The sequence below is a fragment of the Diplotaxodon limnothrissa genome, linkage group LG20 (genome assembly GCF_057381915.1).
Source record: "Diplotaxodon limnothrissa isolate DT_005_m linkage group LG20, D_limnothrissa_male_GT1.1, whole genome shotgun sequence".
Classification (NCBI taxonomy): Eukaryota; Metazoa; Chordata; class Actinopteri; order Cichliformes; family Cichlidae; genus Diplotaxodon; species Diplotaxodon limnothrissa.
In genome coordinates, this window is record NC_140615.1 from 25,460,887 (window position 1) to 25,473,636 (window position 12,750).

The following is a 12,750-nucleotide window of genomic DNA, read 5'->3' on the forward strand; positions in this document are numbered from 1 at the left end:
ATTAGAGGAAATCTTCAAATTCTGTAAAAATATTTATAAAGCATAAAACTAATTCCATGTAAAAATTTAGCAATTTGAAATGTCATAAACAACATATAAAATATACACGGTATGTGCAAGTATCTCATAATATCTAAAAAAGTATTGTATTAATATTTTACCATGTTATTAACCGTTAAAATGCAGGACTGAAGTGGGGCTGTAAGATTTCTAGTTAACAAGTCATGCCATGATGAATGAAGTCATATAGTAATATTAGCCCTTCATTAGAAAATATACTCAAACTGCGATATAAAGATTCAATGTCCTGACTTGCAATTTTTTTATGTGTGCCTATGTTTGAATTTATCTTTTTACACTTTAACAACCTTTTACCACTGCACATCACAAGTTATTGATTTATTGAATTGTTTAAAAAATCCAGTCTTTTGTTTTGTCTTATATAATTAATAAGTGCTTTACAGAAATTACTGTGTTTTTAGTGAACCTTGTGATAATTAGTGCTAAGAATATTGCATGCAGTGTTTTTATGCTCTCATAAGCATCAAACGTTTATATAAAATATAATGAACACTATGAATTGTGCCACCCGTAATGGAGACATGTTAGCCAAGTGAGTTTGTAATGTTTTTAAATTAAACAACTATTGTAGTAAATTATAATAAGGAAAATTATTACATAGAGAGAGATTCATTAAACAATTAAGACAGAGAGTTTTAGTGCATGAATTTGTTTCTCAAGGGACGGCTGATGACGCTTCTTCTCATTCACCAGTCCTAACAGCCATTTTAGATTTCATGGCTGCATTCTATAAGCAGGGAAAACAGCACCCAGACAGAGGGCAGGGTGAACCTGAGTAACAAGGGGAGTAGGAGTAAGGGGAGGGTGATGTAGTACACAGTACACCTTTTTGCACTTTCACTGGAAACCCCTCTATTTTTCATGCTCTGGTTCAAAAAAGGATGACGTCTCTAAGGCAGTAGAAAATGGGGGAGGGGTAGAAAAGGCAGGCATGCCGGGGGGAGAGAGAGGAGAGAGTGGAGGGCGATAGCAGGAAGGACAGGCACAGCCAGAGCATCATTTGCAATGCTTGAGGAAAGCACGGGGTAAAGTGATTGGCTATGGGAAAGTGTAGCGTCACTGCCAGTGAGGGGGAGCTTCGAGGATGCTCCACTGAGCTGAGAGGGAATACATTTGTTGGGAGTTTGCACTGAGAGCTCAGCCATTATCAGCTGTACCACTGAGAACAGGGGCTTCTCGGCAGAATACTTTTCCACACCCAGTGCTTGTTGACTCTTCTTCTTGCTCCTCTGCAGCCATGAATTATTTGCGTCGGCGTCTCTCAGACAGCACGTTCATCTCCAACCTGCCCAATGGCTACATGACAGACCTTCAGAGGCCCGATCCTGCTCAGCCTCCTCCACCTGCCTCCAACACCCCTGCCAAGTCTCCGACATCTGGGCCAACACCTCCAGCCACTTCCCCTGCTCCAGAGAGGAAACCCCAGCCAGTTCAGTCGACAGGAGCGGGTTTCTTCAGTTCCATTACCAACGTTGTTAAGCAGACAGCTGCCTCTGCAGGGCTAGTGGAGCAGACCCAAGTCACGACACCTAAGAAGTTTAAAATTCTCCTGGTCATTGATGAACCACAACAGGAGTGGTAAGAGAAAATGCTGCTCTTATATCATTCGTGTTGTGTCATTCAGATGCTGCTGTAGGCATTGTTTCTATGTTTCAGCCATATAGCTGTTAGGTAATGGTTAAAGAACTGCTGAAACAACATCTCTATCAAGCACCCTGCAGAGATGAATGGGGAGTGCTGCTGTGGTTTGATGTTACACCATGCCAGTGTTCAGAATAATACACTCAGGCAGCCAAAACTTAATCAAAAACAATCCACTGATTCTCAGCAGTAATGCCATTATCCCAAGATGGAGGACTTTAAATGTCCTTTGTTTGCTCTTTTTTGTAAGAAATGCAAATGCTTTGTTTAATCGTTTTATTTAGTTTTGCATCTGTCTGTACAAAAAGCTGATTAATTAATTAAAAATGGTGAAATACTGCACTGGAATGTGATTTTTCACCATTTTTTAAAAAAGGAATGGTATTCCACAGGTTGTGCAGCATTGAGAACTGCATGTTATTTCTAATACTGCAGTGCTTCCCCTCAATCAATGGGGTTTCCCCCTGCTCACTGATGGAAGATCACATGGCATGACAAGAAATTAAACCTATGGTGCATAGGGTTCTCTTAGTTGTGAGTCCAACCTTAAAATGTATAACATAGTTATGTTTCTCAACCCTTAACCTCAATAACCTTAAGGCATTAAGCAGTTGTACTGGCAGCCGTGTCCTAGGGGATCTTAGTCAGAGGTAGCTTAAAGCAAGCATCTTTGTCAGTCGACTGCTTGAAGGACTTAAAATGTTCTAAATGAGTGTATGCATGGATTTATATGGAAATTACTTTGCGTGTTGTCAAACAATAGAATATATTTGATTAACTCTCTCACCACATGACAAACATTTATTTACGCTGGTGGCATGTTTTTCACTGCAGCATATCCAGTCATTTTCAGTTACCACCTAGACATAGAAAGCATAGAACTGTAACTTAACTCTTTAATGCCTTTGATGCCTTTTTAACTGTATACCACAGAGTATACAGTGGTATACAGTTAAAAAGAATGAAAAGAATCAGCTTGCTTCACTTTTAAACATATACACATAAGATATCTTGCAGTTACATGTATTTTCAGCAATGTGAAATTTGTTTATTTACATTGCTGAAAATACATGTTTATTCATATTCATAGACTACACCTTATTCCAAGGTGTAGTCTATTATTCCCCCAAATCAGCTGGGATAGGCTTCAGCCCCCCAGTGTATCTAAAGTGGATAAGCAGTTAAGCAGTTAGCTGGATGGATGAAAACACCAATAGTTGAAGGAATATAGTAATAGGTAGACAGCATGGTAAAATTTGTCAACACATCATGTCTCAGAAGGTTAATATGTTACCGTTGTTCTATATCATGTATCAACCTTAGCTAAATGCCACTGTGTGTGTGTTTATTTGTGCAGGACTGGCCATTAATGGATTAGAAACCCTGATCGTTGTTGTTAATAAGATGAGACCCTCGTTAGCAGGATGGATGCCAGCTTTTATATTCACTTGTTCTATATTTCTTATGAGAGGAAAGGAAGATCAAATATTGCTCTGCATATCTGGCACAGAAACAAGATATAGTAAATTCAACTAAAGTTTTGCCCTTCATCAAAGACCCTTCTTATAAATAATGTAGGTTGAGTCGGTTGAGCTGATAGGATGTGGCATTATTTTTACTGTCAGTATACAACAGGAGCTGATATGTAGAAACTCCTGTGTAAAAACCTTAGGTAATTATCTGCCCTGACTGTACCTATATTGCAGATAAATCCATTTTGAAGCTTGATGTGTTCATAACATGTGCAGTTTACTGTTGTTGCAATGTGCATCTAGTGCATAGCCACTTTGGACATCAGCTTTCAAAGGGCTTCCTCTTTCTTGAGCCTGCATCTATTTTTTAGGCCTGCTCAATATCACCACGAGGGAGATATTACATGTTTGACTAGGTTTTGTTTCTTTTGGACAGGTTTTATGGGACCTTTTGCCTAGTGATTTATGGTCACTATTTCAGTATAAACCAGTTTACATAGTGTAGGCTGGGATTGCTTTGTTTTGTTTAGCCTTTGTACTCATTCTGTTAGAGCATAGAAACCCTAACTGAGAACGATTCGGTGAAAAAAAGTTTCAGAATAGATGTTTTTATATTAATACATGTTTTGTTTTCCTTTGCCATGTTGGCACAGTGTACGTTTTTGCTTTGTATTGCTTACATGCTCACTGTGTGGCAGGATGTCCAGACTTTTGTCTGCACACTGCTGCAAATGTAAGGAAGATTAATGAGAACCTGCTGGCCCAGGACACAATTGAAATCAAGAGAGGTCTCCGGGCTAATTGCATCTGTGAGAAGGCTCAACCATTAAATTCTGTTTACTTTCTAAAACATTTAATTATTTTTCACTTCTGAATGTTTCTGTAACATATCTAATTGCCTGTAACTTATATGTTTTATTATTAGATATCTCATGTCTTTTATGTACCCAGAGCTGGGCAAAGATGAAATCACAGTAAGCGTAGAATGACACGAAATCTAGAATATAGAGAAAACAGAAGATATTAGTATAGACATTCTATTCTCTTCATTATACAACAAGCTAAGCAGAATACTTACAGTGTGTCGTGAAATCTGGGTGTTTACCAGGGTCAGAGCGCAGACTGATGCTTTTTGTTATTCAGCCAGTGTTTGACTTGTTAGATGAGGCTGTCAGTCATGAAGAGTTGTTTATTTTGTTCCAGGATGGCTGTGCTATAATTTGCTTTTACAGGACAGGAGGAGCAGATGGCTCACTGTCTTACTTATCAGACTAATGGCTGAGATGCCTTGGTTCCTTGCACACACTATACAATGTAGCTCAGTTTCAGAAACAGCATTTCTTTAATTGAATTGCTCAATGTTAAAAATTACCCAAAAAATAATTAGTCTACTGCTTCATCTGATATCAGAAGAAGATGCTGTGAGCTTAATCTAGTTCAGACATTGCCAATATGTGAGAGTGAATGTTACGCAAGCAAAGTAATAAGACATTAACATTCAGCAAGGATTCTGGCTTACCAAGCCCTCAGTGACTCATCTGAAAAAATGTCTTTCATAGCAATCTTTAATTTGGCAAATGTTTTACAGCATTTAGCCAAAACCAGCATCCCCTTAAACCTTAGATGATCCTGAGGACATTGTGTGCCATTCCATTTTATATTTTTATGCTATTTTGGCTGTGCTGAATGAATATAGCTCATGTTCGACAGAGGATATTAATTTTTTTAATGTTAGAATGTTAGAATTCTTGTCTTGGTTCCTTAAATGAGCAGCTGTGCTGCAGCCATAGTTATAGGTATGAGCATTAGTGCAGGAACAGTCATTTTGGAGCTACTAAAGTGATAAGTGTGTGTCACTACTGATGTTGGATAAGGGTTTATGTGTGGTGCAATACAAATAATAATCAAACTCTCGTTGAATTAAATGAATTATTGTAGTTTTTTGTGGAGCTATGTAAACATATTGGCCTTTAAAGGGTTAAAATAAAAAGAATTATAATTAATTTTTCCTATTTATATTTCAGATTGAAGTAGTTTTAAAAGCGTTATCACTGAAAACAAAACATTAATTTCTTATTTGTTTTTTAACCTCATGTTTAATTCAAGTCAAAAGAACCCCTGTTGATTCTTACAAATCAATGATCCATGTAAACATCTACTGTCATGCTTCCTCGTTTCAAACCAAGCAGGTGTGAAGCCAGCAGTCAAATCCAAAGGAAGAAATAAATATAGTTTTATATAAAAATAAAGTTATTGGTTTTTGGACGAAAGCTAAACTTGACACCAGAGAATCTGTTTGCTGCGAGCTGACAGCCACATTCTAATGCATATTAATGCAGTGCATTGAAAGATCACTTCTTTAAATGTGTGGCTTCGGTGGCCTTTTCAGTGTGCTGAGCTGAGACGTTCTTTGCACAGTGAATAACCATGAATCAATCACATAACCACACCTCTTCTATACAGTCATTCCTTATGCTAAAAAATATTATTATTATAAATATTAATTTAAAAAAAGCTTATTTGTACAAAATAAAACTTATCGTGCATGATGTACTTGATTTCAGGGATCATGTTTTGGAAATAATATCTTTTTTGTGTAGGTTGGCAGAGAGCATTCATTGCAGTGCAAAGCAGGCTCTTCATTTTCCTAAATATTAGAGCGGTGATTCATATTTTAATGCTTGTTTTCTTCAGCAGCCAAGTAGATCCCAATGCTCTAATTACATTTTGAATGAATTATTCAGCTTTTCCTCCCTGTGTGACAGGAGGGTGATGCAAATGAAAAGGAAGCCCAAGTAGGAAGTGAAAAACATGTTTGCAAAATATACTTACATCATGCGTCATAATGTCACATTGTCTACAAATTTTCTTTGAATATAGCTATAATAATTTATGTAGCACACTTGCACTGTAGTAGCTGGTGGTTAGATTTAGTATGAACTTAAACCTGTGGAAATTCAAACCAAAATTCGAGCTTAACAATGGCAGCTTGAGGGAAGGATCTTTATTTGTGCTCTCCCTAGTATTGATTTGTCCCAGTAGTATCTGTGGCCACAGCTTATCTTGTCTGGGCCATCCCCTGTATATCAGTAAGAGACACAGAAATAATAGGCGCAAAATCGCTGTGAGGCTTTGGCAGTTTTCATCCATGTGTAGTTTTTGGTCACTGATCCACCTTAATCGCAAAACCCCGTGATAAGACTTCCTCTTCAACAGTGATCCAGGTGACGAAAAATGTGGGGTGTCACATTTATTTTTAAGAGCTGAATTACAAGTCTGAAAGGTGCAACCATTTTTGGGAATCTTTGAATTCAGTGAATGTTGCCTCATTGCATCATCCGTGTTATCCCCCGTAGGCACTACTGTTACTGCCAGATTGAGGGGGAAAGGTGTTGGAAATCTGCAGTTAGAAAACCACAAAGTGACATGTCTGGATTGTAATACTTCATGCACTTCACACATTTGCACATATTGAGCAGTGATTTATGATCCATATTTTGTGTTATATTTGTTGCAAAGTAAAAACTAATATGATCATTATACTCAGAGGTGCAGTCAGTTGAATCTATTTTGGAAATCTCTGTAATCCTGTTGTTGTATTTGTGATTACATTAAAAGTTAATGCTTTCTTTTTACCCAGGGCCAAATTATTCCGCGGAAAGAAAATACTTGGGGATTATGACATCAAAGTGGAACAGGTACAATTCATCAGCCAAATTAAATCCATTGCAAGTACACTTTGAGTGCAGAGTATGCGAGTTCATAAGTTTAAATGCACTGTTCTCTTTTCTAACGATCAACTCCCTAGGCTGAATTCAACGAGATCAATGTCATAGCTCATGCAAATGGAACCTGCGATGTTAACATGCAGGTTCTGAGAAATGGTACCAAGGTTGTCAGGTAAGACACATGCAAACACACACAGAGAAGATTCAATGTAAAGTGCTGTTTATGTAGCACTTTTCTAGTTTTACTCAAAGTACTTTAGACTGCAAGTCACATCTAACCATACAGTCATGCAGCCCTTTACTTTGCACACTTCTTATCTACTTCACATCCCATAGTTCATCTTCACCAGTTAATCTAACAAAATGAGTCACTTTCGCTTTCTTTTTTTAAATCAATATATATACACTAACAGTCCCTACCTGATTTATCTACATTGTTATCAACACTTTAAACAGCCTGTCATTTTTATGGTGAGTTCTCGCCACATCTATGCTGTAATTCTATTTTTTAGGTCATTCAAGCCAGACTTTGTCCTCATTCGTCAACATGCCTTCAGTATGACCCAGAATGAAGATTTTCGCAACCTGATCATTGGCCTGCAGTATGGTGGTGTGCCAAGCATCAATACCCTCGAGTCCATCTACAACCTGTGTGACAAGCCGTGGGCGGTATGCAATCAGCAGTCAGGCAGTGGTTTACTTAGAACAATAGTAGCAGGCAGATGGATGAAAACACTGATCTTTTCTGAATGCCCTGGTTCTGGATTGCATTTCATATTGTTTAAAAAATTCTGTGAAACAATTTCCAACTTTTGTATGTTTGTCGGTTATTTCTTTATGTGTGTTTATCTTTATGCATGTGCAGTTTGCCCAGCTTATCAACACCTGCAGAAAGTTAGGTCCTGAGAAGTTCCCTCTGATCGAACAGACTTTTTACCCAAACTACAAGGAGATGGTGAGAACCATGTCATCTCCCCCATTTTTACTGCACAAATTGAAATGTAAGAAGTAACTCAAATTATAACTTGTTACTTTAGGTAAGCATGCCATCGTTTCCTGTTGTTGTGAAGATTGGACACGCCCACTCTGGTATTGGAAAGGTATACAGGTTGTTCCTGTTGCAATAATATGAAAGTATGCAGACTGTGGATATACTCTTCATTAAAACAACTATCTTTTTTCAATATTTTACTATTTTCTGTCTAATCATTTTGTGCACAGGTGAAGGTGGACAACCACAGTAAGTTCCAGGACATAGCTAGTGTTGTGGCTCTTACCCAGACCTACACCACCACAGAGCCTCTCATTGACTCCAAGTACGATATCAGAATCCAGAAGATTGGCACCGACTACAAAGCTTACATGTATGTAGAACACTTTTGTTGCTTGGCATTACAAATAAAACAGAAGATAGGCTGACATTGCTTTAATTTGTGCAATTTACCCATATCAGGAGAACTTCCATATCTGGTAACTGGAAGACCAACACGGGCTCAGCTATGCTTGAACAAGTGGCCATGACTGATAGGTGAGAATGCTACAGTCAGTGTTTGATGTTTATGTAAGCATTGTGGTTATAAAGGGATAGATGGTCAGCAACAATGCTCATGTAGGCTGTGGTGTTTAAATGGTATTCACTTGGTACTAAAGGCCTTTAATTAAATAAATAAAGGTATGAAGAAAAGGATCTCTGAATGTACACCACATCAAACCTTCAAGCACCAGGTGTCACTCATGTCAGCTAAGAACAGGAAACTGAAGCTACACCAAAACTCCCTGATCATTGCACTGCCACCAGCCTTAATCATTAATCCAAGACAGGATGGATCCATGTTTTCAATTCTCTTCCTATATTTGGCATCAACAAAGCATTTTTGCCTAGAGTTGCTCAACTTAAATTTCAACCGGTCATCTTGGCAATGTCTGTATGCCTAAATGTATTTAGTTGGTTTCAAGTTACATATTTTTTTTGTTAGGTACAAGATGTGGGTTGACACCTGCTCAGAGATTTTCGGGGGTCTGGATATTTGTGCAGTTAAAGCTATCCATGGGAAAGATGGCAGAGACTACATCACTGAGGTAGGAATCTAGGACTGTCATGTTTAAAAGTGAACTTGTGCATTTGAAACATACTGAATATACTGTTTGACATGAATGTCACATTTTATATTAGGCCAAGCTTTTTACAAGACACTGCCCTCTGCTGTCTCTCTACTGTAACTATCTTCCACTTGTCATAGGTGGTTGGTTCTTCCATGCCGCTGGTAGGTGAACACCAGGCTGAGGATCGACAGCTCATTGCAGACATGGTGCTAGCAAAAATGAACGAGTTAGTGGAGAAAGAAGCTAATGCTCCCAAGAGACCCACCACCATACAACCATCCCAGGTACAGCAACACACAGGCACAGCAGTTAGAAGCAGTAGCGTTGTGCTAGTTTTGTTTTTGTTTATGTTTTTGAATATTGTCAGTGGTGTGTACTATAAGATTAAAAAAATATTTAGCTGTTATAATTTTTCACCAATTAACTGTTGAGTGAGTAAATTCCTAAAAAAAAAATTCTGTTTTTAGGGGACCGGCCAGAAGGGAGAGATTACTGGTGAACCCACCAAGAACGGTGCTGGGCGCCCGCCTCAAGGTTGTCTGCAGTACATTCTTGACTGTAATGGCGTTGCAGTGGGTCCGAAACCAGTCCAGGCCAACTGAGTAACCCAGTAGAATGGGGATATCTGAGAGTCTAGATAACAGCGATGTACCTGCTGAACACATGCACAGACGTGTGTATGCGTGTGTGCGTGTGTGGATGCTCATAGCTAGAGTCAAATTTTTTGGTGGCGTGAGCTCAGTACAGATGAGTGCTGGCCTGGACTGTGTTTTAAACTCTATGCAGTGTCAAAACGTACTGTCTACTTGTTGAGCTGTTGATTTAAGTGTGCTTTTATAGGACACCTGTGTTTCAGTAGCTGTGGTTTTTCTTTGGGGCTGTTGTTGATGATGTAAAATGCAGATTGTGCCTACACTGAGTTCGGTGCTGCTCTGTGCTACTCGTTTAACCCAGCTATGGATCTTTCATTTGCCCTTCCCACCCCTTTTCTTTTTGTTTTGGTGTGTACCTTTAGATATTGTTCAAACTGTGGAAGATTGTACAGTTTGAAACTTGTGTATATCTCAATATGTAAACAGTGGGTGTGTATGGCTGTAGTAGTGATTATTTTCGTACTAATACTAATAAATAGAGTGTTTTTTTATTTGTTTTGCATGATTGATAGAAAGGCAGGTGCAAGTCAGTTATAAATGTCTGATCAAGTGGGATGTTCACGTAACATCGCTGTTACACCGCTGTATTTATCTAAGCTGTGTTCCCTGTGATTCATGCATTGTGAATGTGTCATAAGAAATGCATATTATAAGTTGTACAGGATAAAGTGTAGAGATACAGTAGAGACATACAGTATATTGCCTTTCCAAAATCTTTTTTTTCTCTTTTTCATTACTAGTTTCACTAGAAAAGAGATTATACAGAGTTTTAATAGATATTTAATCGATAATAGAATTAGTCTAAGATGTATTGATGATTTTATTATGCAGAAGGTGTGCAGGTGTCTACAGACAACTTCTATATATTTTGAACCAAAGAACATATCGGTTACTTTTAATCAGTCTTTGCACTCCAGTAACCCACAACGTAAGTACCAGTGATGAGACCGTTAATTCTGCGGCTGTCACACGGAGTGTGCAATTTAATCAGAGCTGAGCGCTCCAAGACAACAGTTATGTTTTCAAATTGCTTGTTGTAAGTCACACAGCAGTGAACTGACGCTGCATTCAAGCTGTTGTGTGGAGGCAGACATTGTTTCTGATAATAAAAAGCTGTGTAATGTATGATTTGCCCCCTCCATTCCTTACTCTCACTCTGGAGATCAGCTATCATTGGAGGTGTTGCCATGACAACAGTGCAAGTGCTCTGAGATTTAGTCTGGATTCCGGTAGTAGTACTGTGTCCCCATTACTGCCATTCAAAGATTCCTGTGAGATGTTGGAAGTTGCAATAATTTATTTATTCATTTTGACTCTTTTAGAACAATAATGTATTTTTTTTAATCCAACCAATCATCAAATTGATACGACAAAGCTATAGCCATCCATGCATTAAATTGTGTTTAGACAAGTGGGTTGTTGGGTTTTGTTTTTTTTTTTTTACACAATCGATCGTTGTCCAGTGGCTTTTGTGTGGAAGCCATTTCGCATATCCAATACAATAAATGGTGTAACAGCTAAAAAGCAACCAAATCAACTGTAAAAAATAAATCCGCACCATTTTCCAACAATTTGTTTGTTACAACAGTATAAAACATGTTCAGCAAGTTCTGTGTGCAGTCTTTTTCTAAGTTGTATAAAGTGCCATTGTAACTGTGAGCGTGTCCTTGTAAAAGCCATGCCTGCGGCTTATTGGATGTGTTGTTCTGTTTAATAGGAAGTATGCCATGACAATGATTTTCAAAGGAAGAACATGCAGAGGTACCCTATCAGTAATAGCTGCATAGTGACGCCTTGGTCGGTGATTGTGATTATTTGGTCACTGTGTTGAGGTGGAACTTGTGTCGTCAGACCTAGTGAACTGTATGCGTTAAAGACCGTGGTACTTCTGAGGCCAGTGTTGAGCTGTTCGTATCAAGATCAGAGGACAATATATTGTAGAGGGGAAAAAATCCTCTCTGGAAATTCAACCTCTGTCACTGGCAATAAAGCTTCCTTTGCAATACATGCTTGGTCTGTGTCCTCGTATGTGTTACGATTTTATTAATTTTATTCATTATGGCAACACTGGGTAATATGACAGGCTCATCTAAATTACACAGTCTAGTAGGCAGAAGTTCAGCTGCTAAGTGCACATACTGCGATGCTTCCAATGCATGAAATTATATCTGTATTGTGAAAGAGATGGTGATAACACATCTCCTCTGCTTTGTGCCTTCATATTGTGCTGTTTGTCTTATATGTTGAGAATGTGGGATATTTTATTTGTATCAGACAAGTTAATAAATAAAACAGTAATCATGGAGAACTGGCTACTCTACATATGAACACATATGAAGCTTTCATTTATCATTTTGTCTCCATAGCTGTGATACACTTTACAATCATAATTATTATTTTCACAAACACCTGCTCTAAAGCTCATCCTCAAATGTAAAGTGTTTAAAAAAACAAAGCATAGCAGATTTTTTCAGACACTGCACCAAGAAAGTCTAAGGTAGACACTTAAGATTCAAAAACTTTTATATTTTCAGTGCACTCAAGTTCCAGGATTGAAGCCAACACTTCAGTTTCTCCATAGAAACACTTCTACCTATCTACACAGAGCTATAAAGCACCAAAACCACTAAAAAAAAAAAAGAGCATGACAGTGAGGAAAACCACAATGACCTCCAAAGATGAAATAGGAATACATAGATTCTGTCATCAATGCTCACATCAGGGCTCTGGTTTTCAGTTATTCAGAGAGCAAATATACTCTTGCATGAATTCACACACAACCACACACATGCTGATTGACTCTGCACCTAAAAGGTTATGATTTTCCTGTTTTTCAGTAAATCCCAATCTCTAAGGAGTGCCTCTGGAATGAAAGAAAAAGGCTTTTTCTGCATTTTCAGTGAAGACAAAGCCCATCTGCAACTAGAGGAAGTTTATTTTCTGAAAAAAATAAGTAATTTTCAACCTGTATCATTCAACATGTTGCAAAATAAACAGAAAAGGTGCCTGGTGTTCTGAGGCCTGCCATAACAAGATATACAAAAAACGATATAAATAAAGAATGGAAAACAT

General features: G+C 38.1%; 1 protein-coding gene across 1 annotated transcript; it reads left to right on the forward strand.

The window, feature by feature from the left end:
* The first annotated feature begins 1,318 nt into the window (after nt 1-1,318).
* syn2a (synapsin IIa) lies at nt 1,319-9,645 on the forward strand. The gene is made up of 11 exons (XM_085345687.1): nt 1,319-1,659; nt 6,835-6,892; nt 7,003-7,094; nt 7,435-7,591; nt 7,788-7,877; nt 7,960-8,022; nt 8,144-8,286; nt 8,376-8,450; nt 8,899-9,001; nt 9,163-9,309; nt 9,493-9,645. The coding sequence occupies exons 1-11, from the start codon at nt 1,319-1,321 to the stop codon at nt 9,625-9,627; spliced, it is 1,404 nt and encodes a 467-aa protein (XP_085201813.1). The 3' UTR covers nt 9,628-9,645.
* Nucleotides 9,646-12,750: the final 3,105 nt, after the last annotated feature.